The sequence below is a fragment of the Musca vetustissima genome, unplaced genomic scaffold (genome assembly GCF_032173495.1).
Source record: "Musca vetustissima isolate MV318-11 ecotype Yass unplaced genomic scaffold, APGP_CSIRO_Mvet_v1 utg38424, whole genome shotgun sequence".
NCBI classification, from domain to species: domain Eukaryota; kingdom Metazoa; phylum Arthropoda; class Insecta; order Diptera; family Muscidae; genus Musca; species Musca vetustissima.
Genome location: NW_026873890.1, coordinates 50,328 through 78,030, shown reverse-complemented (window position 1 = coordinate 78,030; position 27,703 = coordinate 50,328). Strand labels below are relative to the sequence as shown.

General features: G+C 35.4%; 2 protein-coding genes across 2 annotated transcripts; both read left to right on the top strand.

Annotated features, from left to right (window-relative positions):
- Nucleotides 1-2,188: 2,188 nt before the first annotated feature.
- On the top strand, nucleotides 2,189-3,662 carry LOC133328877 (surfeit locus protein 6 homolog). Its single transcript, XM_061537390.1, has 2 exons — nucleotides 2,189-2,319; nucleotides 2,861-3,662. Exons 1-2 carry the CDS (start codon nucleotides 2,214-2,216, stop codon nucleotides 3,625-3,627), a joined length of 873 nt encoding a protein of 290 aa, XP_061393374.1. The 5' UTR covers nucleotides 2,189-2,213; the 3' UTR covers nucleotides 3,628-3,662.
- A 1,907-nt stretch (nucleotides 3,663-5,569) lies between these two features.
- Nucleotides 5,570-12,882, top strand: LOC133328866 (ATP-dependent Clp protease ATP-binding subunit clpX-like, mitochondrial). The gene is made up of 6 exons (XM_061537379.1): nucleotides 5,570-5,651; nucleotides 9,011-9,956; nucleotides 10,013-10,289; nucleotides 10,381-10,530; nucleotides 10,595-10,816; nucleotides 12,686-12,882. Exons 1-6 carry the CDS (start codon nucleotides 5,579-5,581, stop codon nucleotides 12,878-12,880), a joined length of 1,863 nt encoding a protein of 620 aa, XP_061393363.1. The 5' UTR covers nucleotides 5,570-5,578; the 3' UTR covers nucleotides 12,881-12,882.
- The last annotated feature ends 14,821 nt before the right edge of the window (nucleotides 12,883-27,703 follow it).

Sequence of the window (27,703 nt, the reverse complement as noted above, 5' to 3'; positions counted from 1 at the left end):
TTGCCGTACACGCAAATTCTGCTTTGCTCTGTTCGTTGAAAACAATTTTGTTGACATTTCCTTTTGAACCTATTCGCTTTACTGACACACAGCCGGCTTTTGTTTACAAACCTGTTGCTTTAATTTGTGCAAGTGAAATTTAATTTTTAATTTTTGCAATTTATATAATAAAATATAAATAAAATATTTAAAAAAAATCTTTAAAATGCAAACACTTTTGACTTTTATTTTCTTTCATTTGTATTTTGATTCGCAAATTTGGCAAAGAAAAATTTGCTAATGGTTTTCCAAAAATTTCAAAAGAGAAAACAAAAATTTTGCCAAATAAAAATCTGCCTGTGGAAAAGCAGACTAACTGCAAAACTACAAGAAAATTGTGGTTAACTTGGTCAATTTGAGATGTCGAAAAATGAAAACAAAACAAATAAAATATCAATGAATTTGATTTATTTTCAAAATTTAACATTTATGCATTTTCAGAATAAAATTGAAAAACATGAAAGAAAATATTGAAATTTCATAATTTTATCACTTCTTCCAATTAAGTCATTGCCATATGTAGAGGTAACTCATACTCAATTTTTCATTCCAAAAGGATTTGCTGCTTCACATTGTCCCATTAGGAAATAGAAGTAAATTGCAAACCAAAGGTTAACAAAATTGTGTTGATATTTCATTGAATTGAAAATGTAAAATTGTCAACGCGCGATTAGTACTCTATTAAATTGATATAATTGGAATTCTCATACTAATTCATGTTTTTAAAACCGGTTCAGAAAAAAATTGAACGCCGATACTATATTTTTCTATCTTATGGAGATTTGGGAATATGGATAAATGTCAAACATTTAACAAAATTGTGTTGTATTTTTTCTGTCTCTATATATTTTGTAAAGCTCAAATTGTATTGTCGTATTTTTTAAATGTTTAAATGTAATATGTACAAAATGTTCCTATTGGGTCGTTCTACATAAATCAAAAATGTCATATCGAACTTGACACGAATACTACGATACAATCAAAAAAGCTGAGTTTTGCAGAGTTTTGTAATTGTACCATGGATTTTGAATAAAAATTCTCTGGCGTTATATGGGTTAATTTTTATTAGTTAAAGAAATGCAAGAATCTTCTAATTTTTATAATTTTTCCAAAATATGCAACATTTGCCTTTTACCAATATTCCTTTAATATTAAAAAGTGCACCACATTTTTAGAATGATAGGCCTTTTAAAAAATCTGCAGGAATGTAAATTTTTTTACTACGAAAACTTTTTTCCTTTATGATATCGGAAAAATAGTAAAATAGCTACCAACAGTTTAACATTTTTTCTCAAAGTGGTCTTAGGCGCATTTTCCAGTCATTGTAATTTAATTTAATGTAATTTAATATCATGAGATCTTGGCGCTTAAAAACTCTTCTCCATTCTAAGGAAACATCTTTTAAGCGAATATTTAATATATGTCAATATTTTGATATGGCCGTCATAAGCACAGTTTCCAACCGAATTGACTATAATTTTGCATTCCGTATTTTGGCTGATAAGACTTTTATGCAAAAATTACAATATATATGTTGCATTTTAATTATTTTATTTTTTTCCATTTTCTATTTCAATTTATCATTTTCTATCAATCAACTTTATATATGTTTCATTTTCAATATTTTCAAATGTTTTAAATTTTTAATTCAATTCAGCATTTTCCATCAATTTTTCTTAAAAAAAAAATTATAAGGTAAATAGTAATAGAATAAATATCCGTTAAATCAACTCTGATTATTCACTGAACATACTCTTTTAACATATCAACGACTGGAATATATGTAGTCCCTTCATTTACATGAAAATAAGAAAAAAAAACTATTAATAAATAAATTTTAAAAATTCTAGACGAATGGATTATAGGGCACTTTTACACCTATAAATTTTATGATAAATCACCATTTACATTGTAATTTTCTTTTAATATATGTGAAATAACTACATTTTTATGCAAACACAAAATTTTCTCTTAATAATTGCATTCAATAGTCGACCTACATAACCCTATACATCTGCCACGAATGTGTTATTACACTGAACATACTCCACTGAGCATAAATGTCAAAAGCGGCTGTGTTTATATTTTGCTTTTGTAGAAAAAACATTAAAGGTGCACGTGTTGACAAAGAAAATTAGAAATTTTATAAAATTTTGTAATAAATTCATTGCAAAATGACAATACAAATAGACAAGAAACATTTACTGACGTTTATGCGTTCAGAAAATGAAAAAATTATGGATTTATTGTTGACTTTCAATGTACCCGATTCTATTGAAGGTAAGTTGGGAAGTGTGAATTTGGCAAATGATGAATTCCCAGCGGGGTGTTTTATATCCAAATAAGAGGTATCCTGTAAATGAAGGATTTTTTATAAGTTTTTCTATGCAAAGGAGATTAGTGATAAACAATATTGCTACAAGAAGAACGACAAATTGTCGGGAGATTTTGGTGTAATTGCCAAACTGCTGGTATTGCTGGACTAAAATTATCGCAAATGGACTAGAACCACGAGTTAATTATGATGTTTTTTGATTTTATTGTGGAAATTTGGTATTAAAAAAAGGAACAGTTTTACTTACAGTGTTTACTCTGTCCGCCTACCAACTGTATTCATTTATTGTTACAATGTCCCAAATCGCTAATAATTTGTAGACGTCGATGGCTGAGCTCCAATGAATTCATTTTTTGCTGTTGATCATGTCAGTGTTCATAGTAGTGTCCGCCACTGGTACCTTAATTTTTTATATTTTTATTTTTTCTCAATTATATTTTTTCTAACATATTTTTAATTATTTTCTCCCCTTATCGTTTTTTCCAGCCGATGACACAGATGACTATCTCCTGACAACAAGTAAAACTGTTGCTGCCAAAGCATTTCCCAATAAGCAAAATGCCGCCTCCGATTCAATTGATGAGTTGCAGCAACGTCTGGATCGTATCAAAAATAAAATGAAAACCAAAAAGGGACCACAATCGGAAAAGGCCAAGAAAAAGAAGGAAGCCAAGAAACTCAAGAAAAATAAGGAGTTCAAAAAGGTTCTCGTCACCGCTGCCAAGTCCATTAAAAATCAACAAGCCAAACTCGGCGAAGAAAACGATGATGAGAAGGAAACGAAAAAAGATATTAAACCTGTGGTGCCCAAACCTGTCTTCAATGAAGAGGGTAAAATTGTATTCTCTAAATTCGACTTTGCCCAAAAGAAAAAGAAATCCCACAAAAATCCACGTGAAATCCTGCGCGAAATTAAGGCAACCGACAAAAAGATAAATGAATTAAAAGAATCGGGTGAAGTGGAAAAAGCACTGGAAATCAAAAACGAACTGGCGTGGAAGAAGGCATTCGATAAGGTTGAAGGTAAAAAGGTTAAGGATGATCCAAAGTTGTTGTACAAGGCCATCAAGAAACGTAAGGTGGAAAAGAAGAAGGCCAAGAAACAATGGACAGAACGTAAGCAGAAGGTGGAGAAGGATATTGCTGCCCGCCAAAAGAAACGTCAAGAGAATTTGGACAAACGCTCGAAGGATAAGCAGAAAACTAAACTTAAGAAGGCTGCAAAGAAGGGTAGAGTTATACCAGGATTTTAATAAAATTTTAGGTTTTAGTAAAAAAATTAAAAAAATGAGATTTGTTTTATTTATTTTTGGGGGTGGTGGGACACAGCATTTTCATGAAGGCACAGGAGTCTTTATTGATGATAGAAGACTATAAGGGTTAGAAGGTTATATAAGCGAACTAAAACCCCTAGTAACGGAAGTCAGTATATAGATGAATTGCGAGACCCTCGCACCTTCAAGGGGCTTTTAGATAAACCCCAGATCGTGTAAAATATCCCTAGTCCCTTTCAATCTTTTATAAATACTCCCGTACATTCAGCTCTCTGACCTGCACTCATCTCGTCAATATAGACTGTCTGACATGAACTCATCTCGTGTATATATGGACTCCCTGACCTTTACTCATATCGTCTATGTAGATTCTCTAAACTGCACTCATCTCGTCTATATTAACTCCCTGACCTGCACTCATCTCGTCTATATAGACTCGCTGACCTGCACTGATCTCGATTTTATATACTCGCTGGCCTGACCTAATCATGTCTATATAGACTCCCTGACCTTCAGCTCTTATATATAGACTCCCTGACCTGCACCCACCTCAGAACTTCAGCGTCTATATAGACTCTCTTCGAAATAGACTTCAGCTAGCATATATAGACACCCTGACTTTTAGCTCGTCTATATAGACCCCTAACCTTAAGCTCACCCATATAGACTCCCTGATATTCAGTTCGTCTATAACAGTCGCTCTGACCTTCAATTAATCAATAAAGATTCCCCTGCGGACCATCCACAGATACTCCCTTGGTCTCTTCTGAGAAACTCCCTGCATCAGGTAGTCTATGAAAGACTCACTGCTTTAGATCGTCTATGAACGAATCTCTGTTTCAGATTGTCTATAAAAGACTCCCTTCCGCTTGTCTATGAAAGACTCTCATCAGTACGTCTATGAAAGATTACGTTCAGCTCGTCCATGAAAGACTCCCTTGGATCGTCTACGAAGGTTATTCAAAGATCCTTCTGACCGCCTAAAAAGACTGCCTTCTGTACCTCTATTTAAAATTATTTCGCCCCTATTATTAATCCAACTTCCATTGCATATAATTTACTAATTTTTATTATATGGCAACCCCAATTTTTCATATTTCTGAAGGTTCAATTTTTTTCTCTCCATTGGATTTATTTTCAAAAAGCCAATTCAAAATTCTGGTTTAATTTGCATTCAAAATCTTGAATTTTAACCACTGTTTCCCTGCAACGACAAGCTGTCACTTTAATTTTGACATCTACAATCAAAGAAAAGCGTAAACATACCCCACCAAATATATAACCTGTAACGGCAGCAACTGAACATACCCCACGACAAAACAAATGTCATTCTGGTTGAATTCATGAAAAAAACAAAATCTTCGTTGTAGTGGTCGTCGTCGGTCGCGATAAAGGAAGGAGAAAAACTCACACAGCAAAGCAAATAAGAAAAATATATATTTAAAGGCAAATTGAAAAAGAAAGCATCGTCCGTAGTCGTCGGGAAAACGTCAAAACATAATTTCAAAAGAAAATTGCGTCTTTACAAATTTGTTAACCAAATGCGCTGAAACCGAAAAGAAAACGTAAACAATTTTTCAATCGAATTGGAATTCTCCATCCATACAAACATCCATAATAATTGTGGTGCGTCGTAGTAGTGTTGGTGATACAAGTAATAGTATGTTGGTGGACGACGAAGACGTGTGTTGAAAAATAAAAAGATCACAGAGAAATAGATAGAAAAAACAAAATTGATTAAAAATATTGGTTGTGGGAGAAAAAATTGTAAGAAAAAATATTTTTAATAGCCGCTCAACTACGTCACAAGCAGAAGACAAATAGAAACAAATAAGCGAGATAACAGCGGCCAAACATTACAAAACCACCGTATAAGATAAGCTACCATTGAAACCCGAGTTATAACAGCAGCAACACCAGCAGCCTCATAATGAGTGTGGCCCGCCACATAGTTTTATTATCCCAACTACAGAAAGCTGGTGTCCATCATTGTTGGTTAAGAGGTAAGTGTCCACTTGCTGTAGGTTTCATAATCACATCTTCTTCAAACATTGTTGTCGCCATTTGTGTATGGTGTACGGATTTATGGGTTAGTGAACTCGTCCGTGACTAAGTCATCGAAAGAAAAAACCTGTCCTCCCGAAAAAAAAACACAAAATGTCTTATTTTCCCCAAAAAATTGCCTTTTGTTTGTTTTTCTCTTTATTTTTTTTTTTCATCATCTATTGACTTGCTTGCTGTTTGTCTTTGTTCTAGAAATAATTAATGCAAACATATTCACAACGATCAGCGATGGAAAGCAAGTGCATTGAGCTTTTCACGCACAATATACAAATAATACAACAATTTGTTTTTGTTAATAAATAAAAATCCCCAATCTCTTATTGGAGTCTTCTTATTTTTCCATGCAAATCAGCTGATTTGTTGTCTTTGCTTTCCTTTCCCATATTCTCTCATCAAAGTAATGACTGCAGTTGTACTTCTGCTTGCTCTCCTTCCCATTTGTCAGTCTGTCTTCCCTTTGGCTGGTTGGTTGTTGTTTTTTGCGTTTTTTATTTTGTTATTTGTGTTATCAAATCAAGGTCATTAAAACGCCTTTACGTAGAAACATTTTTTTTATTTTATTTTTTCAATCAATTGCATCGCATTTCATTTAATTGTTTGTACTTTTTTTCATTTATTTACCTCTCAATCACATTCAGGGACTGACTCGCACTCTCACATTCCTTTCCCTTTGCTCTCATTGGATTAAAAAACAATATGCCCTGTGTTGTTTATTGTTTGTCTCTCTGTTGTTTGTTTCTCATATTACAGGTGATAATGGTTAATACAGAGAGTGCTGATGCATGCATATGTTGTTGTTTGTTTGTTGTCTTAACAGAAATTGACGTGTTTTCTTTTGTCATTTACTATTTTAGTAGATTACTTTAGTTCAGTTCAGTTTAGTTTATTGTGTATTGTTATCGCAAGAAGAAATCAACAGAGGGGGAACATAAAATAAAAATTGATTTCCTATTAATTATCAGGTTTCTAAGTCAAGAATAAACACGTTTTATTTTAGTTTAGTTGTTTTTATTTTTCTACTGCATTAAATACCACACATAATTTCCATATGCATTGACAGTTTAAATGTTAAGCTTGACCTTTCCCTGCTATGACGTGCTGCTGGTGGTCATTTAACTTTGATTACGGTGGCTCAATTTGATTTTATTAAGTCAAGTTTGGTTTTTGGAGGGTATATTTCAACATTTACCTATTTATGAGTTTTGTCTATGGCAACAACAACAACAGCAACCGGTCCCCCTTTTACCTATACAACCAGTGGTGACCATAACTTCCTCTGCGCGATTTCCTCATTGTGCGTTATGACGGTGAAGCAACAAATACAACCTCGTAACGTCTCCGAAGGCAATAAAAAAATGAGTGTCAACAAATGAAAAGGTAGCCGAGTGGAGGGAGGGGTTTTGGTCTTTATAATGAGCATGCGTGCCATTTGAAAAAATAATTTTTCTTCGTTACAGATTTTAGTTTTCATGGCTTTTCTTTTTTTTCGACTTTTTAGTATGCACATAATGGTGCGACTTTTATACAATCCCCCCACTCCTCAAGTAGTAAATCAAAAGGCGTGATAACAAATCATATTTATAGAAAGAAAAAAACGGTGTATAGTCACGTTTTGAGTATTTATTAACCGGGGAAAGGTAAACAATGTGGTTGGAGGCTAGAAAGAAAATGGAGTCTATAAGGGGCTAATTTCTTTTATAGAGCAGCTGAAGGCAGCCTTTCACAGACGAGCTGAAATGAGTCTTTCATAGACGAGCTGAAGCCGGGAGTCTTTCATAGACAAGCTGAAGCCGGGAGTCTTTCATAGACGAGCTGAAGACGTGAATCTTTCATAGACGAGCTGAAGCCGGGAGTCTTTCATAGACGAGCTGAAGCCGGGAGTTTATCATAGACGAGCTGAAGCCGGGAGTCTTTAATAAACGAGCTAAAGCCCGGAGTCTTTCATAGACGAGCTGAAGTCGGGAGTCTTTCATAGACGAGCTGAAGCCGGGAGTCTTTATAGACGAGCTGAAGCCGGGAGTCTTTCATAGACGAGCTGAAGCCGGGAGTCTTTAATAAACGAGCTAAAGCCCGGAGTCTTTCATAGACGAGCTGAAGCCGGGAGTCTTTAATAAACGAGCTAAAGCCCGGAGTAAGCCGGGAGTCTTTCATTTTTCATAGACACATGCTGAAGCCGGTAGTCTTTCATAGACGTACTGAAGCTGGGAGTCGTTCATAGACGAGCTGAAGCCGGGAGTCTTTCATAGACGAGCTGAAGCAGGGAGTCTTTCATAGTCGAATTGAAACAGGGAGTATTCCAGGACATACTTTTTAAGAAGAGCTGAAATCGATAAAGTATTTTTAGGCGAGGTGAAGTCTAGGGATGTTTTAGAAGAGAATGAGAAAGAGAGTCTATATTGAGGTGATTGGTATCTTTATAGGCGAGCTGATGGGAGTCTTTCATAGACGAGCTGAAGTAGGGATTCTAAAGTTGGGATTCTTTCAGATACAAAATAATTCATTATAGCAGTCCTAATAGATCCAGTTGAAGTCCGAGAAACTGACCTAAAATAGAGTTCCTTCAGAACGTAGATTTTTTAGACTAAATTAAGTCCAAGAATATTTGACGAATTGAAGTTCATAAATATTTGTACACATGCTGAAAGCAAAGAAGTATTTCTAGAGGAATTGAAGTGTACAGAAACCCACAACAATATTTAAGACAAGCCACATTGTTGATTTCGACGATCTGAAGTCCAGGGAATATTTCTGGACGAGAAAAATTCAGGAATCTTGAGGGGTCAACATGTCTTTATCGACTTGTTAAAGGTCCTTAGAAGGCTGCAGGATAAGCAGTCTGTAGATATCATTCTAAGGGTATGTGATCGCTATAGACAGGCTGGAGTCTAGTCTAAACTGATCCTCTGCCTCTCTGAAGAACTCCTCTGGCTTTTTGCCTTATATTAAACGTTTTCTATAAAAAAAAACCCTTTCAGAGTGGCCTTGAATAAGAAACCTTTATATCGCTGATATTTCGTAAGATTTGGTCCTCATATCCATTGGTTGGTATTTTAAAAGAACCTCGTTTATAAGAACCTCTTCTGGTTTTCTATTAGAAGTCTCTTCTTTCCTTCCTATATGTATTCACTTCTGGCCTTCTATAAACCTTCTCAACTTTTATAAAAATATTTTACAAGCCTAGTAAGGGTTTTATTAAAATTGTAGTCGAATAACGTTTTCGCCCATTTCTCTATTCAATATTTCCATTAGAGATTTCCTTGATTCGTTATTAATATATCTTTCAATTCTTCCCTTTCAGGTCTCTATTGTCCAAATCATCATGCTCAATCGGGATGTTTATCAGCCTTGGCAGCACGCTGTCTTCACATTGCCACAAATCCACGAATTGACATAACTCTTGCCCATGCTGCTGGTGCAGGTAGTGGTGGCATTGGTACCGGTACCGGCGGTACAGTTGGTGGTGGTAATTCTTCATCCTCCTCAGCAGCTGGCGGTGCTGGTGGCAATAACAGTGGTTCCAGTGGCGAACCACCAAATGATAAAAATTTCTTACAATGCCCGAAATGTGGAAGCCCGTGCACACAAGTCGAAACCTTTGTTAGCTCGACACGTTTTGTAAAATGTGCCAAGTGTAATCATTTCTTCGTCGTACTCTCCGAAGTCGATACAAAACGTAATATCAAAGAGGAGACAAAGAATCAAAGAAAACCGCCACCACCACCACAAAAAATTATGGAATATTTGGATAAACATGTTGTGGGTCAAGATTTTGCCAAGAAAGTCCTTTCGGTTGCCGTCTACAATCACTATAAACGTATCCACCACAATTTACCGCAGGTGAGTCCACAACAACAACAAATGTCACAGAATGGTGGCATGATGAATGATCCAATGGGTACACGAACCGATTTGCTACACATAACTGGTATTGGTCATACAATTGCTACATCGGGTACTGAATTACCACCCAAACAGGCACAGAATGCAGGAAATACTGGAGGACATCATCATGATACCGGATCGGAAATATTGGATAAACAGAATTATGAAATCAAATTGGAAAAGAGTAATATTATAATGTTGGGTCCCACCGGTTCGGGTAAGACGCTGATAGCTCAGACCATAGCGAAGTGTTTAGATGTGCCGTTTGCCATCTGTGATTGTACCACATTGACACAGGCCGGTTATGTGGGCGAAGATATTGAGAGTGTTATATCAAAGCTGTTGCAGGATGCCAATTACAAGTAAGTTTCCATTAATCTCTATTGAACCAATAACTAATTTTTATGTTTGTTTTCAGTGTGGAACGTGCTCAAACAGGTATTGTGTTCTTGGATGAAGTCGACAAAATTGGTGCCGTCCCTGGTATTCATCAGTTACGCGACGTTGGCGGTGAGGGTGTCCAACAGGGCATGTTGAAAATGTTGGAAGGTACAATTGTCAATGTACCCGAACGTAATTCACCGCGCAAACTGAGAGGTGAAACTGTACAAGTAGATACCACAAATATTCTATTTGTTGCCTCGGGAGCCTATACCGGTTTGGATCGTCTCATTGCCAGAAGGCTTAATGAAAAGGTCGGTAGTAATATATTTTTTAATTTTTAAATAGCTTGCTAAATACATTGCTGTTCTTTTTTGTTTTCTTTTTCCTGTTCCATTCATAAAGTATTTGGGTTTTGGTGCTCCCACATCGGGCTCTTCCGGTCGCCGTGCTGCCCAATCCACAGCCAGTCCCATGGACGATGATCAGGAGGAACGTGATAGATGTTTGACAAAAGTACAAGCTCGTGATCTCGTGGAATTTGGCATGATACCGGTATGTTGAATAATTTTTAAATTTTTTCTATTTTGATGTATTAATTTTTATTTATTTCCCTTAGGAATTCGTTGGCCGTTTTCCCGTCATTGTGCCGTTCCACAGCCTTAATGTTAACATGTTGGTTCGCATTTTAACTGAACCCAAAAATGCTTTAATTCCCCAGTATAAGGCTTTGATTGGTTTGGATCATGTCGATTTAACATTTACCGAGAACTCCATTAAGGCCATTGCCGCCTTGGCCATGGAACGTCAGACCGGTGCCAGAGGTTTACGTTCAATAATGGTAGGAATTGAAAAGAATAAAAAGGAAATCTACGCGATGGTGTAGAAGAATAATTCGATAATATAACAAAAGAAATCAGTCCCTAGAAAGAAGTCTCGAAAAAAAATTATCTGCCGTTCTAAAAGAAGTCTCAATCGGGATTTTGTTGACCTAATACGGCTTTTAAAATGATCTATTTTAGAAGTTCAACGAGTGGACCCATTGGTCCATTGTTGAAAGACTTTTCAGATCCATTAAAAAACGCTATAAGGTTCTAAAGGAAACATTTTCGATACCTTTAGAATTTTTTTTTGGTATTCTATGAGAATATTTTTTGGAAATATATTCGAAAAACTTTCTATACGAAGGACTTTTAGTCATCAATTATTAAAAAAGAAGGTCATTTATTCGACAACCTTTTGGTCTCCTATACGAAGGCCTTCTGTGATCGTTAATAAAAAAATCTTTTGATATGCCTATACGAAGACCATTTAATCTTCCATAGGAAGACACTTTTATATTCTATACGAAGACCTTTCTGTCTTCAATATGAAGATCCTTTGGTCTTCTATGCGAAGACATCTGTGATCGTTAATAACAACCCCTTTTGACTTTCCTTAAGAAGTCAATTTTGTCTTCCATAAGCTGACCTATTGGTTTTTGTCTTTTATATGAAACCATATAGGTTTCATTGACCTAGAAAGACATATAAGAAGCGCATATCTGAGAAGTCATTGCGGCATCCTAATCTTTCTGGCCTTCTATAAGATGTCCTACTCATATAAGTCCAGTCGATCTTCTTCGGATACATCTTCAAATAGGTGCTGAATGTCTTCCTCATAGCAGTCCAGAAGGTCATCTTCATAGAAGACCAAAAGGTATTCTTCATAGAAGGACAGAATGTTTTCTACATAGTAGTTCATAAGGTCATATTTTGAAAAGAGCTGAAGATCTTTTTCATAGTAGTCCATCTCATTCATAAAAGAGCTGAAACTAGGTGAAAACAACTCTTAGGGCAGTTGCCAATCTCCTACTAGGCGCGCCTTCCCGGATGGCGGATGGGAAGAGGATCTCCATGATGTACAGAGTGAAAGTGACCTAGGATAACTTTTCTCTGCACTTCGTTTAAACCTTGGGGATCTTCGGACCCCCAGTGGACCAAAATGGATCGGGGTAGTGCCCGATGGCGGAAAGGAACAAAAAGAATAAAGTTACGGCGCAGGTAGATAATAACCCAGTACCGGCGGCAAGCATTGGTGAGGTCACGAGCCACGGGTCGTCGAGATCAAGCGATTGTGATCTGGCTGTTCTAGGTGCATCAATTTCAAATCCTAACGTTGACGAACCGGCAATTCTTTTGGCAAACGAGCAGGTCAGGGCTGATGAATATCAGTCTCTGGCTGAGAGGACTGTAGTTCTGGGAGGGACTCTAAATGCTATCCGCGATAGTGTAGAGGAGTAAAGTAAGGAAATCTTCGAAGAGCTGAAGTTATTCTGCCTCATAGAAGAGCTGAAGTTCTTCTGCCTCAAGAAGAGCTGAAGGTCTTCTGCCTCATAGAAGAGCTGAAGTTCTGAAGGTATCCTTCCTCATAGAAGATCTGAAAGTGTTTTGCCTTATAGAAGAGCTGGTGGTCACCTTCTTCTATATAGAAGAGTAGAATGTCTTCATTAAGGGTCAGAAGTTCTTCTTCATTGAAGGTCTGATGGTATTCTTCATAGAGGAACAGAAAGTCACCCTTAAAGCAGATCACACTGCCTTTGAAAATACTAGAATTTCTACCTCATAGTAACCCAGAAGGGTTTTTAATAGAAAAATCAGAGTTTTCATCTATAAAAATAAAAAAAAAACGGAATATATTTTTAATGGTTTTTTATTTATCTTCGTTACAGGAACAACTTTTACTCGATCCCATGTTTGAAGTTCCCGGCTCTGATATTAAGACTGTACATATAACATCGGCCTGTGTTAAGGGTCAAGCCCCACCCATCTATATACGCAAGGATGAGAATGTCAGCAGTACTGAAAGTACCACAGATGACAGCAGTGAAGACAGTGAAAGCACAAAAGTTCGTGCAACGCAATAATCGAATTCTACGGCAAAAATAGATGCTGCGATAATTGGGCCACAGTTCCAAAAACATTCAATTGTTACAAACAAAAAAGTTATATATATTCTTTCCTTTGTTCTTTAATTCCTTATGCCACACAAACACACACACATACAACATTTCTGTCCTACTTAGTAGAGAGTAGAGTTAAGTTTTTTTTCAATTACGAAAAAACGACGAAATATATAATTCGCCTGTATTTATAAATTACAAAAGAAGAAAAGAAAAACCAATCATTTTGTACCACATTAGAAAATTACATTTTGTTTTTGTTATAAAAAAAGAAAATCGAAGGTCTCTTTGAAAAACAAATTTGGTTGCATTATTCCTGATTATTATTACTTTTTTTGTTAAGACGAAAAAAGAAAGAAAAAAAATCTCCACCATGTTTATGTCAATACCTCCCACAACCTACCTTCTCCCAACCATGTTTTTAGGAAATAGGAAATTAAAAAAATCTATATTAATGAGTTTAGATAATACGAAACAAAAAGAAAAAATACTGAAAATAATTATTTGTAATTATACAACTTTGTTAGAACAAAAACAAAAAAATCAGTATAATTTATGAAAAAGGTAAACATATTTTTTATTAAATAGTTTCACAAAAAAAAAAAAAATAAATAAAATAAAATTAAAAAAATGAAAGTAAATAAAAATAATAGCAATGTTCTTTTATATTACCAATTAATGATTTAAAAAAATTAAATAAAATACATTTACAAATGTATTCATTTTAGTTATGTAATAAATAAATTTTCGAAATAAAAAACAAAATTAAAAAAAATAAAAACTAACATGAAAACATTTTTATGGAGGATCTCTTCCAACCTTCTGTCATAAGACAAGTCTTCAATCTTCATAGAAGAGCTGTAGGTCTTCTTCTTCATAGAAGAGCTGCAGGTCTTCTTCTACTTCATAGAAGAGCTGAAAGCCTTCTTCTTCATAAAAGAGCTGAAAGCCTTCTTCTTCATAGAAGAGCTGAAGGCCTTCTTCTTCATAGAAGAGCTGAAGGCCTTCTTCTTCATAGAAGAGCTGAAGGTCTTCTTCTTCATAGAAGAGCTGAAGGTCATCTTCATAGAGCTAAAGGCATTCTTCCTAAATGAGCAGAAGGCCTTCTTCCACATGGAAGAGCTGAAGGTCTTCTTCTTCTTCCTCATAGAAGAGCTTCAGAAGGTCTTCTTCTTCCTCATAGAAGAACTTCAGAAGGTCTTCTTCTTCCTCATAGAAGAGCTTCAGAAGGTCTTCTTCTTCATAGAAGGTCTTCTTCTTCTTCATAGAAGAGCTGAAGGTCTTCTTCTTCATAGAAGAGCTGAAGGTCTTCTTCTTCATAGAAGAGCTGAAGGTCTTCTTCTTCATAGAAGAGCTGAAGGTCTTCTTCTTCATAGAAGAGCTGAAGGTCTTCTTCTTCTTAATAGAAGAGATGAAGGTCTTCTTCTTCTTCATAGAAGAGCTGCAGGAGGTCTTCTTCTTCAAAGAAGAGCTGCAGGGTCTTCTTCATAGAAGAGCTGCAGGGTCTTCTTCTTCATAGAAGAGCTGAAGGTCTTCTTCTTCTTCTTTATAGAAGAGCTGAAGGTCTTCTTCATCTTCATAGAAGTGCTGAAGGTCTTCTTCCTCATAGAAGAGCTGAAGGTCTTCTTCCTCATAGAAGAGCTGAAGGTCTTCTTCCTCATAGAAGAGCTGAAGGTCTTCTTCTTCTTCTTCATAGAAGAGCTGAAGGTCTTCTTCCTCATAGAAGAGCTAAAGGTCTTCTTCCTCATAGAAGAGCTGAAGGTCTTCTTCCTCATAGAAGAGCTGAAGGTCTTCTTCTTCGTAGAAGAGCTGAAGGTTTTCTTCTTTGTAGAAGAGCTGAAGGTCTTCTTCATCTTCGTAGAAGAGCTGAAGGTCTTCTTCTTCTGCATAGAAGTGCTGAAGGTCTTCTTCTTCCCCATAGAAGAGCTGAAGATCTTATTCTTCTCCATATACGATCTGAAGGCCGTCTTCTCCATATAAGAGCTGAAGGTCTTCTTCTTCATAGAAGGAGCAGAAGATCTTCTTCATAGAAGGAGCTGAAGGCCATCTTCTACATAGAAGGAGCTGAAGATCTTCTTCTTCATAGAAGAGCTAAAGGTCTTCTTTTTCTTCACATAAGAGCTGAAGGTCTTCTTCATAGAAGCCCAGAAAGGACTTCATCCTCATTGAAGACCAGAAAAGTCTTCTTCCTATTAGGAAAAGTGAATGTCTTCTTCGTAGAAGATGGGCCTTCTTTTTAAAAGTCCGGTTGCTCTTTTTAATATAATACTTGTTGATCTTCATAGAATATCGATCGGGTTGTCAACATCTTAGAAGTCCTGTTGGCTTTCCTCCAAGTAGATCTATTGATGTTCTTCCTACATGACCTCAAAGTATTTTTCTTTATCCAAGACCAGGTGGCCTCCTTCTGGGGTGGTTTTCTTTATAGAATTTCGTCTTCTGGTAGATCGATTGGTCTTCCCAATTCATTAACCTGTGGCTGTAACAAAACGATGCTGACTGTCTTGAACACACATCCGTAGGCATAGAAATGGAAAACAGCACACACACACTGAAAATTACGATCATGCGACATCAACAACAACATCACCGCAATACAAAATAGAATTATAAATATAATCGACAAAAATCCACTTCCACTCTATTGTCGTTTTGTGCAAATGTTGCTGTTGTTCTCCGTCGTAGAATGAAATGGAAATGTAAATGAGCAACAGCAGCAAAGACAACAAAAACAACGAACAGGAAGGAACATGTACAAAAAACAAAAACATTGAGGCTCACTTGAATCGCGCGCGCCAAACACAAGTGGGAGAACAAGAAGCCGACAACGGTAATAGCAGCAGCAGCAACCAACAGCAGTCGCAACAACAACCACTCTAACGATAGCAACAACACTCAAGCAATGATAACCAAAATAAATACAATTGAACATGATTTGGAGAGAGTATGGCAAAAAAAAAACAACAACACTCTTGGCCTTTTGAGTATCCATCCCCACGCTCTTTTTGTATGAATGTCTCAGAGCAAGACAAAATATGACATGACACAATATCAATACAACAGAGAATTTGAAGTCTAACTGGCATAATGTTATGATGCCGAAGATGATGGGCGGAAACAGCGAGAGAGATAGAGAGAAGGAGCGAGACATAGAACATCAACTGATCAACGGATGTGGGAGATGTAAGAATGTCCCGTTGTTGTCTCGCCGAACGCCAACAACAGCCATCCGACAGGCGAGCGTCGTCGTCCGTTGCTTGTCTGATGAATGCAAAAAATGATGTTGTTGCGCGACGTAATGAGATTCTGTTTTGTTTGGTTTTTGTTGTTGTTGCTGCTGCCTCTGCTGTGTGTTGTTCAAAAATTTAAAACAGATGTTTAGTTGTTCTAAACGCGTTGATCAGTTTTGTTCGTTCGGAGAACGCAGCATTCTCGCAGCAGTGTGTTGTTGTTGTTGTTCTAGTCAGTCTATCGAATGAATGGCCGCACCGGGTCATATACGGAAAATTGGATAAATGTAATCAATTGTGTGAGTGCGTGTGTGTGTAATGCAAAGAAAATTATGCACATCTATTTTTTTCTAAATGGAAATCATGGAAAATTTGAAGTGGATATGAAATGAGTGGATTTGAAAACAAAAATATGGAAATTGAAAGTGTTTTTTTATGTTTTATGGGCATATTGTAAAAACGGTTACTGTGTGATAGAGTTTTTAAATGAATGGATATGTAAATGAAATGAGAAAGAGTTGTGATTAAAAGTGATAATGAAAATAGGGCTTGAAAAAAATATTTTAAGTTTTATTCGGGTTTTGTAATGATTTTACTATGTGAGAGAGAGGTGGGAAATAAAGGAAATGTTAAGAGGGAGAGTTGTGATTGAAATTGAGAATCAGAAGTGCTAATGATGATATTATGAGAGTACTTTGGAGGGTGATAAACACACAAGTGATATGATAATCAAAAAATTTACCTAGCTTATCATTTGAAAATTGATCTGATCTACTGATCTCTTAAATGTGAATATACAGGATGAAGAGAGTGTAAAATATTTAATATTTATATTTTAAAGTGAAATTTAAAATACCGATTTGAAACGCATTTCTAAGCTCATTTTATGTTTATGCACGCACGGTGGTGCAGAGTATATACATATGTCTGTAATATACAAAAGTTAAAAAATATAGACCCACAATTAGTTTTGATATCCCAAAGGTGGTTTGTCGAAATATAGACTAATATCGAAAATTGACTAAAAAAAGTTTTTTTACTCTCTTAGAAATCGGATATCTAAGTTACAGTACGTTCAGTGGGAAATTCAGCTAAAATGTCCAAAATAGCGGGAACTTATTTGGAGTCTATGTCAAAAATGGAACCTATTCGGTGGAAAATTGTTGTTGAAATCAGCAAAATGACGTATATATCACAACTTGGGCTCATATAGATAATTTTCTGCAAAAATGCGTTTCACCCTCCAATATCCCGGAATTAAAGCCACTACATGGGCAAATGTGACTAAAATCCTAAAAATAATGACAACTATTTAAACTTAGGAACCTATGTCAAAAAATTTGGTAAAAATAAAGCTAAAATCTGGAAACACCGAAGATTTTGATGGACAATTATCAGCAAATATGCGTTTTACCCTCTATTATGCCGGAATTAAAGCCTTTAGATGTGAAAATGCGACTAAAATGTTTAAACTCCTCATGTTGGAGGGTATAAAAAGTTCGCTGACGTTGTAATTACTTCAGAAAATGTTCGTTTACATATTTAACCTATTTCTTATACCACACATTTTTCTTGTTCCAAAACCGGAATTTATCACGTTCATTTGATTCATTTAGCTTTTGATCTAATTTCAGAAAATAATAGTCGTTGATGAATGTTTTTATAGCAACGGACGTGATCAATTCTTTTTAAAGCAGTTTTATAGTACGTCCATCTTTTTTAGGCATAATTGGAAACATTTCATATGGAAAAAAGCGTGAAGCTCCTAAAATGGTTCGGAACCACTATATGAGAGTTATGTGAAACCATGGGTCTATTATATTGATTGTTTGCCAGTGGTTTTTTAACCTCAAAGAATCTGAATCAGGCATTTTGGTTGCAAAATTCCTTTGGGACCTTTCAAATATTACAAGATTTCATTTTAAAAGTTCTGCTAAGCGAATTTTAAAGCCATATCCCGATATTACCTAAAATGATGTGGAACCACTATATGAGAGTTATGTAATAGCCTGGACCTATATTGAAATTGTTTGCCAGTAGGTATTTTAACCTCTGTCACAAAAGCAGAACGTTTTTTTAAAATTTTTTGGACCTTTTAAATATTATCAAATGGGTTGGATTTCGTAGATGGGAGCTATACAACATTATGGACCTATATTAAAAAAAATTACAGTAACTCCATAAGAGGTTATTTATTCTTTATATATTCGTTTAGGACAGGAGCTAAGATCTAGAACCTGTAAAATAACTAAATCCTAAGCAATGCTGTACAGGGGGATGTATCGATCATGTGAAGCCATATCCAACCACCTAGTCAACAATTCGGGACATTTGTGATAGAATTGTTGGTTCCTTTTATCACCTAAATATTTACCGATTATGTTTTTTTCTCCTGTTACTCCTCTTGGAAGCATAGTACCTCCACAAAGCATAGGGCTTCCAGCTAAGTAAATGATTGGTCAACTGTAGCCTGTCGTAGGTGATGTGGCTGCCATCTATTGCAGTCTAAATAAAACGACCCATTGAATTGTTGTGCAGTGGTTGGGATCCTTGTTTATTTTTTTTAGTGTTGTAATTTTCCTCTGGGTGGCACTAACCCCAATCATGTTCCTGGAGTGGAGGAGCTGTCATCTATTGTTGCATAGAAATAACGCATCCTTGATTTTGTTTCTTCCTTGTTTTTAGTGTTGCTATTTTCTTCTGGTCCTGTTGCTATTTTTTAATTATCATTATGTATTAATGTTGATGTCGAGGTTGGTAATCAGAATGCATTTCATCCGATTATTATTTACATGCAAAATTTTGTGTCGATTGGTCCATAATTGTGACCTATACTTATTTAATTCGATTCGTTATGTTAGTTTTCTTAAAATTAATTAAGATTTTAAGTAGAAGATTGATCTGCTGTAGCCTGTCGTATTTGATGGGACTGCCATCTATCGCAGTCTAGATAAAACGACCCATTGAATTGTTGTGCAGTGGTTGGGATACTAGCTTATAGTTAGTGTTGCAATTTTCCTCTGGGTGGCACTAAATCCGATAATGATCCTGGGGTGGATGAACTGCCATCTATTGTTGCACAGAAATAACGCATCCTTGATTTTGTTTAGAGTGTTCGGAGATCTTACTTGTTTTTAGTGTTGCAATTTTCTTCTGGGTGACGCTATCACCTGTCCTCTTCCTATTTTTGAGTTATCCTCATGTATTAATGTTGATGTCGAGGTTGGTATTCAGAATGCAAATCATCCGATTATTTCTTACATGCAAAATTTGGTGTCGATTGGTCCATAATTGTGACGTGTACTTTGCCAATGGCCAGACGGGCGGTAAAAATGACACATCTAGGTAAATTGGCTCGAATCACTAGAAATATGAACAAAAGTAATTTTTTGTGACCTATTTACATATTTAATCCGAGGGTGTCTCGTTATTTTTTTCAGTTTTCCTTAAAATTGATTTTAAGTAGAAGATTTCCAGTAAATGATTGGTCAACTGTAGCCTGTCGTAGGTGATGTGGCTGCCATCTATTGCAGTCTAGATAAAACGACCGATTGAATTGTTGTGCAGTGGTTGGGATCCTTGTTTATTTTTAGTGTTGTAATTTTCCTCTGGGTGGCACTAACTCCGATAATGTCCCTGGGGTGGAGGAGCTGTCATCTATTGTTGCATAGAAATAACACATCCTTGATTTTGTTTAGAGTGTTAGGGTTCTTGCTTTTTTAGTGTTGCCATTTTCTTCTGTGTGGCGCTATCTCCTGTCCTCTAGTAAATATTATTCTAGGATCTTTTATTTTTGACCTATCTTCATGAATTAATGTTGATGTCGAAGTTGATAATCAGAATGCATTTCATCCGATTATTATTTACATGCAAAATTTTGTGTCGATTGGTCCATAATTGTGACCTATACTTATTTTATTCGATTAGTTGTGTTAGTTCCCTTAAAATAGATTTTAAGTAGAAGATTGATTTGCTGTAGCCTGCCGTAGGTAAATTGGCTCTAATCAATAGAAATATAACCAAAAATTATTTTTTGTTAATTTAATTGTCAGTTTGTGGTCATTATTTTCACTTTTTTCCTCTTGGGGCACTAACGACGTATGTCCCTGGGGTGGAGGAGTGTCATCATTTGTTGCATAGAAATAAATTTATTTAGTTTGAAACATATACTTTTTCCTATTTTTGAGCTATCTTCATGAATTAATCTTGATTTCGAGGTTGGTAATCAGAATACATTTCATCCGACTATTATTTACATGCAACATATCGTATCAATTGGTCCATAATTGTGACCTATACTTATTTAATTCGATTAGTAACGTTAGTTTCCTTAAAATTGATTTTAAGAAGATGATTGATCTGCTGTAGCTTGTCGTAGGTGATGGGGCTGCCATCTATAGTTGCCTAGAAAAAAAAGACTTCTTGCATTTGTGTGCAGTGGTTGTGGTACTTGCTAGTGTTGCCATTTTCCTCTGGGTGACACAAAGTCCTGTCATGTTCCTGAAGTTATGGAGCAGCCACTTATCGTTGCATAGAAATAAAGTGGCAATTTTCCTCTAGGTGGCGCTATATGGGAACACAATCTAATATATAATACCTTCACAACATAGTATTGTAGGATAAAATGAGAAGGACCATATATATCGAGCCAGTGTTAAAAAATACTTTTCGGTTTGGATCAGGATCCTATAATGGCGCTACTACATTGGGAATATGTATAGAATTTTTGTAGAAACCGATTAATATTTTCCATATTCTAACTATAAAATCCTACAGATATTCTTCTATTTATAGAAAATCTTCTGTCCCCAAAATCCATGACAATTTAGAAATATTTCGAAGGGCAACAAATGACAATTATTACTCTATTTTTGTCACATTCCCTTCACGCCGAAAATAAAGATTTCCCTCCTCCCCGCTCCAAAAATACTTTTCATATTTAAAAATAATTAAGGGAAGAAAGAAGGACAGAAACCCTAAATCAATCAGTAGAACTAGAATTATGGCCAACTATTCCGACCCTTCATCATTATCTATACGAAAAATATCGATTTGAATAGCTCATATTCGATTTTAGGCATACGAATATATGCATAAAAATAGCAAGAGACAAAGTGAGAATGGGGAGAATTGTCTCGTTGTTCTTCTTTTTTTGGGGGAAAAATAGGCGCGCACACACACGAAGAGACAATGTTTTAGCATCTTTAAATAGCTGAATTTCGTGTTTGGGAGAACCAGGAAAAGAAATGCCATTTTCAGAAGACGATTGTACGGAGAAGAAAATTTATTTATATTTGTTGTTTTTATTTTTTTTGGTTTTGGTTAAATGGCTGAATATCTGAAGAGCCTCTTTGGTTGGTTCGTTCGTTGGTTTTTCATGTTTTCCGTGGACCCAAAAACATGCGTGAATTTTTCAAAGTGATCTCATAAAGCACGGAGAATTCATAACGTTAACACGTCAATATTGAGGAAAAATTGGTTACGGTAAAATAGCGTGGAATGAAAAATTTTGAAAATTGAAAACTACAAAAATAATGAAAATATATAATCGAAGGAAGTGGGAAGTGGAAGAAGCACATACACACACATATATAATCGGGTTGTTGAGTTTGACAAAAAAAGTGAAAGAAGAATATTTGAAAAAATATTGAAATGAAAGAAATATTAAAAAATTGTGTGAAAAATTGAAATTAAATTAAAAGATGTGGATTTGAGAATTTTATTTAACAAAAAAGGGTGTGTGAAAATTAAAAAAAAAATAATAAAGTAGAAAAATAATATTATAAAAAATTAAAAAAAAATAATAAAATAAAAATTGGAAAAAGAAGTGTGAATCAATTTTTTAATAACAACTATAACAAATTAAACTTTTAAAATAATAAAAAAATGTGTTTAATAAATACATTGTGTATAAATTAAATAAATAAACGAAGAAAAAAAAAACAAATTCGTTTCGGCTAACCTGAAATTTTGTCCCAATATTTATAATTTATTGTATTGAGATAAATTTGGTTTAAAAAATCTCCTCAGAATATTAAAAAATCTCCTTACTTATTTTTACTGGATGGTGCTCCTGTCTCCTGTAATTTTTGTGCTTAATAAATGTGATTCTCAGTCCCGCCATGTTGCTGATGTTATGGAGCTGCCATCTATTATTGCATAGAAATAATGCATCCTTGATTTTTTACATTCAAATATCACAAGTTGGACGGAACACCTTGCCAAAAAATGAAATAATAAGTTATTTACCCACCTAGAACCCATAATGCTAAATTATAGGCATTTCGATAGGAATATAACCCTACGATCTTTAAAAAATGTCTAAAATGAGACGGGACCTTTGTATGGTAGCTATGTCAAAGCATAGATCTGAATTAAACCTTTCTTAAAAACCATAAATGAGGCATTAATATTATTATGATCTATACTTAGAGATGGTATTTACCGGGTAAATACCCAAGGGGTGGGTAAATACCGGGTAAATACCCATTTGGGGTTATTTATTTGGGTATTTACTATATTGACTCGGTAATACAACATCTTACACCCTATTTCCGGGTTTCTGTTATCAAATAGGCAAAATATACATTAAATCGGGAGATACGGTTATATGGGGGCTATATCAAAACTTGGACCCAGGGACCCCATGTTGGATTTCTATATTTGCTTTGTCATTAGAAACATGTGTGCAAAATTTTGGCCGCCAATGTCAAGTGGTTCGGCAGTTAATGAGTTTATAACCAATTTTTGGGTAAATACTCAAAATAGGGGTATCTTTGTATAGGGGCTACCAGTAAACGTGGACCTACATACATAAAATTTTGTATGGACATTTTGTACTCAAAAAGAACACTCTGTGCAAAATTACAGCCAATTTGGCCTTAAAATGTGTCTAATAGGCTAAAAATACCTTAAATCGGGAGATACGGTTATATGGGGGCTATATCAAAACTTGGACCCAGGGACCCCATGTTGGATTTCTATATTTGCTTTGACATTAGAAACATGTGTGCAAAATTTTGGCCGCCTATGTCAAGTGGTTCGGCAGTTAATGAGTTTATACCCAATTTTTGGGTAAAAACTCGGGTATTTACCCAAGTTTTTACACACGTCTTTAAAGTATCGTAAAACTATTCATTCTAAATCGATTTGATAACAGAAACCCGGAAATTGGGTGCAAGATGTTGTATTACCGATTCAATATAGTAAATACCCAAATAAATACCCACAAATGGGTATTTACCCAATTTACCGGGTATTTACCCTTTGGGTATTTACCCTATACTGACAATTTTCTGCTGAAGTTTTCTGCGGAAGTTGAGAATTACTTACTTTACTTTTTTAGCTGGCTTGAGATAGAATATTTGTTCCATAATCCGATCTTAAAAAAATATTTCCAGGCGCATCGATCTTGTGCGCAGTTTTTCCAATTTGAAAGACCAGGTTTCGAGTTGTCTTCTACTTGATCTTTCCATCGAATTCGTGGCCTTCCCCTTCTATGTGAACTATCAATTGTCTCGTTTGTATATGCCTTCTGAGCTGGGACATCCTCATCCATTCTAACAACATGGCCTAGCCACAGTAGTGGCTAGGAGAATAGATGGTACAACTTACGGTTTATTCGACACCAATATTCACCGTCGACGCAGATTGGCTTGTAGATCTTTTGGATAATCTTTCTCTCAAACACACCAAGAGCTGGCTTATCAGCTTGCGCAAGTACCATTGCTTCAGATCCATACAACAGCACGGGTAGTATCAGCGTCTTGTACAGTTTGAGTTTGGTCTGGCGAGAGGTGGCCATGTTTTTGAATTGCTTACTCACACCATAGTAGCATCTGTTGGCCGACACCATTCTTCTCTGGGTTTCGAAGCTGATGTTATTAGTTTTGTTTATGGCAGTAACGAGGTATATAAAATCGTTCACTACCTCGAAGTTGTAGTTTTAAAGTTCCACAATTGATCCGAGTCTACTGGACGTCTTGTGTGTTGATACCATTAGCATTAGTCTTCTCGCAATTTACTGTCAGTCCCAATTTGGCAGACTCCTTCTCAATTCGTTCAAAGGTGGTTGTTACCGCTCCCAATGTTCGACCCATTATGTCGATGTCTTCGGGGAATAACATATGCTGTTTGGTGTACATTTCTGTTCACATTTGGATCCCGTATGACCTTTTCCAGCCGTATGTTAAAAAGGTCACACGACAAACTATCACCTTGTCTGAATCCTCGTTCGGTATTAAAGAGCTCCGAGAGGTCCTTTCCGATTTTAAATGCTGATCTTGTGCCGAATTAATATCTTGCATAGCCGAATTAATTTTACAGGAATGCCGAACGCAGACATGGCTTTAAATACCTCTGAGCGGATAGTGCTGTCGAATGGGACTTTATAGTCGACGAATAGGTGGAATTTGTCGATGTGTTTTTCGTGAGTCTTTTTTTAGGATCTGGCGCAGAGTGAAAATCAGGTCAACGGTGGATTTGCCAGGCCTGAAGCCGCATTGGTAATAGATAGCCCTTTTATATGCGAAGGGAAGGAGACTTATTCCTCTATAATTGGCACATATCGTCTTGTATCCTTTTTTCTGTACGGGGCACAGGATGTTGAAGTTCCCATCATTGGACATGCATTTCTCAAGCCAAATTGTTCTAATCAGCTGGTGCAAGCTTCTGACCACAGGTCTTGAATAGTTCTGATGGTAATCCATCGGCACCTGCTGCTACATTGTTCTTCAGCCGATTTATTGCTACTCTGTTCTCATCTTGACTAGGTGGTATACAATCTATACCGTTCTGGGATATCTTCTTCACCGCCACCAATGCTCAAAATGCTTCTTCCAGATCCTCTACACGTTATCTGTATCTTTATCTGTCACCAAGTTTCCATCTTCATCTCTACAGGAGGATGTGTCTGCACTAAAGCCTTCGGTTTGGTGTTTTACTTGTTGGTAAAGATTCCAGGTATCATTCCAACTCCTGTACATTTCGATTTGCTCACGCTAACGTTTTTCTTGTTCATCCTTATTTTTTTTTTCTGAAAATACGTTTCTCCTCACTCCTTTTCTCCCGATAATTTTCCATCGCATTATGTGTTGCTACTGTCTGCAGGTTTACCCTTCAGTCTGCTTTTTTCACATCAAAATCATTACGACACTCCTGATCGTACCACCATCATGTTGGTTTTTTGAGGTACGGTTATATTAAATTGCGCAAATTCATTTTGGATAACCAGAAAACTATCCCAAAATTTCTAATTTATTGTTTTGAGATAAATTTGGTTGAAAATTGTGCTCAAACTCCTCAAAATATCGAAAATTGTCTTTGCTTATTTTTTATTGTTGCTGTTTTCCTCTGGGTGGCGCTATCTCCTGTCATATTGCTAATTTTATGGAGCTGTCATCTGTTGTTGTATAGAAATAACGTCTCTTTGAATTTTTGTACAGTGGTTGGGACCCGTGCTCATTTAATGTGGTCCTCAGTGTTGACATTGTCCTCTGGGTGGCGCTATATATAAGAACCAATTTGGTTGAAAACCCTGCTCAAACTTCTCAAAATATCGAAAATTGTCTTTGCTTATTTTAATTGTTGCCGTTTTCCTCTGGGTGGCGCTATCTCCTGTCATGTTGCTAATTTTATGGAGCTATCAGTGGTTGGGTCCGGTACAGTGGTTGGGTCCGGTAAAGTGGTTGGGTCCGGTGCTCATTTAATGTGGTCCTCAGTGTTGACATTGTCCTCTGGGTGGCGCTATATCCTGTCATGTTGCTGATGTTATGGAGCTGCCATCTATTATTGCATAGAAATAATGCATCCTTGATTTTTTACATCCAAATATCTCAAGTGGGACGGTACACCTATATTGGGGCCTTGTCAAAACATGAACTAATTCTTAAAATAGTCAGCGAATAAGTTGTTTTAGATATTTTAAAAACTATCTAAAATGTCGCGGGACCTTTGTATTTCAAGGCATAGATTGAAATTAAACATTTTCAAAGGCTAAAGCTGTAAGCACCCATATCGAACTTTATTGACAGAAAAATTTGAATAAAAATAATCATCAATAATAATAAAATTAATTTAAAAATATAAACAAAAACAACAATTATATTTTCCAAATCAAAAAAAAAAAAAAACAATTTCCATTTTAACAAAATAAAAAAAAAATAATTTTAATTTTTCCAACCACTCAAAACAGTTTGTAAATAAAAATTTGTTTAAAATAAACATTTTTCTGTGTGTCGCTGTAGTGGTGGTAGTGCAAACAATAAAAATTAATAAAGTGCGAAAATTCGAGAGCTTTATCAATAAAATGCCCGAATTCCGGTGAAAAATGTGAATTTTCTTTGCCGCTTTGCCAAACGAAAAAGAAAACAAACAAAACAAAACTGTGGCAATAAAATACGAAAAAAATCGATTTGGAATATATACAAAAACGAAGGAAAAAAAGAGTGAAATAAAATAAATTTTGAAAGGAATGTGTACATGGAAAAACATGCAAAAATGTTTAATTATTTTTCTTGTGTGGTATTGTGAAATAAATTAATTAAATTCGAAATAACATGTGAAAATTAAATATTAATATTTATAAATAAGAAATTCCTTTTAAGGAAAATTTGAGGAATTTTGAAAATAAAATATTTAAAATTTAAAAAAAAAATTACCAAGTATAGCAGTAAATATGAAAAAAAAGTGTAATGAAAAATTTGCGAGTTAATACAAAAATGTGTATCTGCATCGGAGTTAAAACAAATAAAACATACAATTAAAAAAAAGAAAAAACAAATCTTATAATTCAATTACATAATATTATATTATTATTTGGTATAATGATTTCAATCCATTACTTGTTTGATACCGTATTTTAAGACTGTCGAGGAAAACTATTCATAATAACATCACATTGGGCGTCAAATCTAAATGCCATCCAGGAAAGGAATGCCACAGTACACTCGCTCATTTTTAAAGGCTTTCCTGGACTTTAACTTAGCTTCAAATCACATATTAGAATACAGATTTGGGTAAAATCTCGTTAATTAATGGTTTAAAAATAGATTTTAAATATCTCTATAATCCGATCTATATTCATATTTTTTAAAGAACTTAGAAGGTTATACTCGTCGATTCTAAGATTATAATTCCGAACTGGAGGAGTAATGGAAAAGTTCATCTTGTCATTCCTTTTGCATAACCCCCAAATATACGTCAGAGACCCTATAAAAATTAATTTTTTTTGATCTAAAAAAAATTATGACGATTTACCCTACCAAAATTTATCAATATTATACCCTACACAATTATGTTGTCAGGATATTGTGTGGCCCAAAGAGTTTGTAACGCCGTGAAATATTGGTCATAGACACTCCTTTTAATATACCGATCGTCATATCTCGACTAGCTGAGTCGATCTAGACATGTGTGTATTCTTCCGGCCTTCAGTCCCTAATAATTTGTAAACACGATACATGTCACAGTTATGGACTAAACACTTAATTTTTGTCTGGATTTCTAAACGCTCTAGACGCCACAATTACAAGCTGAAAATGAAAAATTAGAAGGGCTG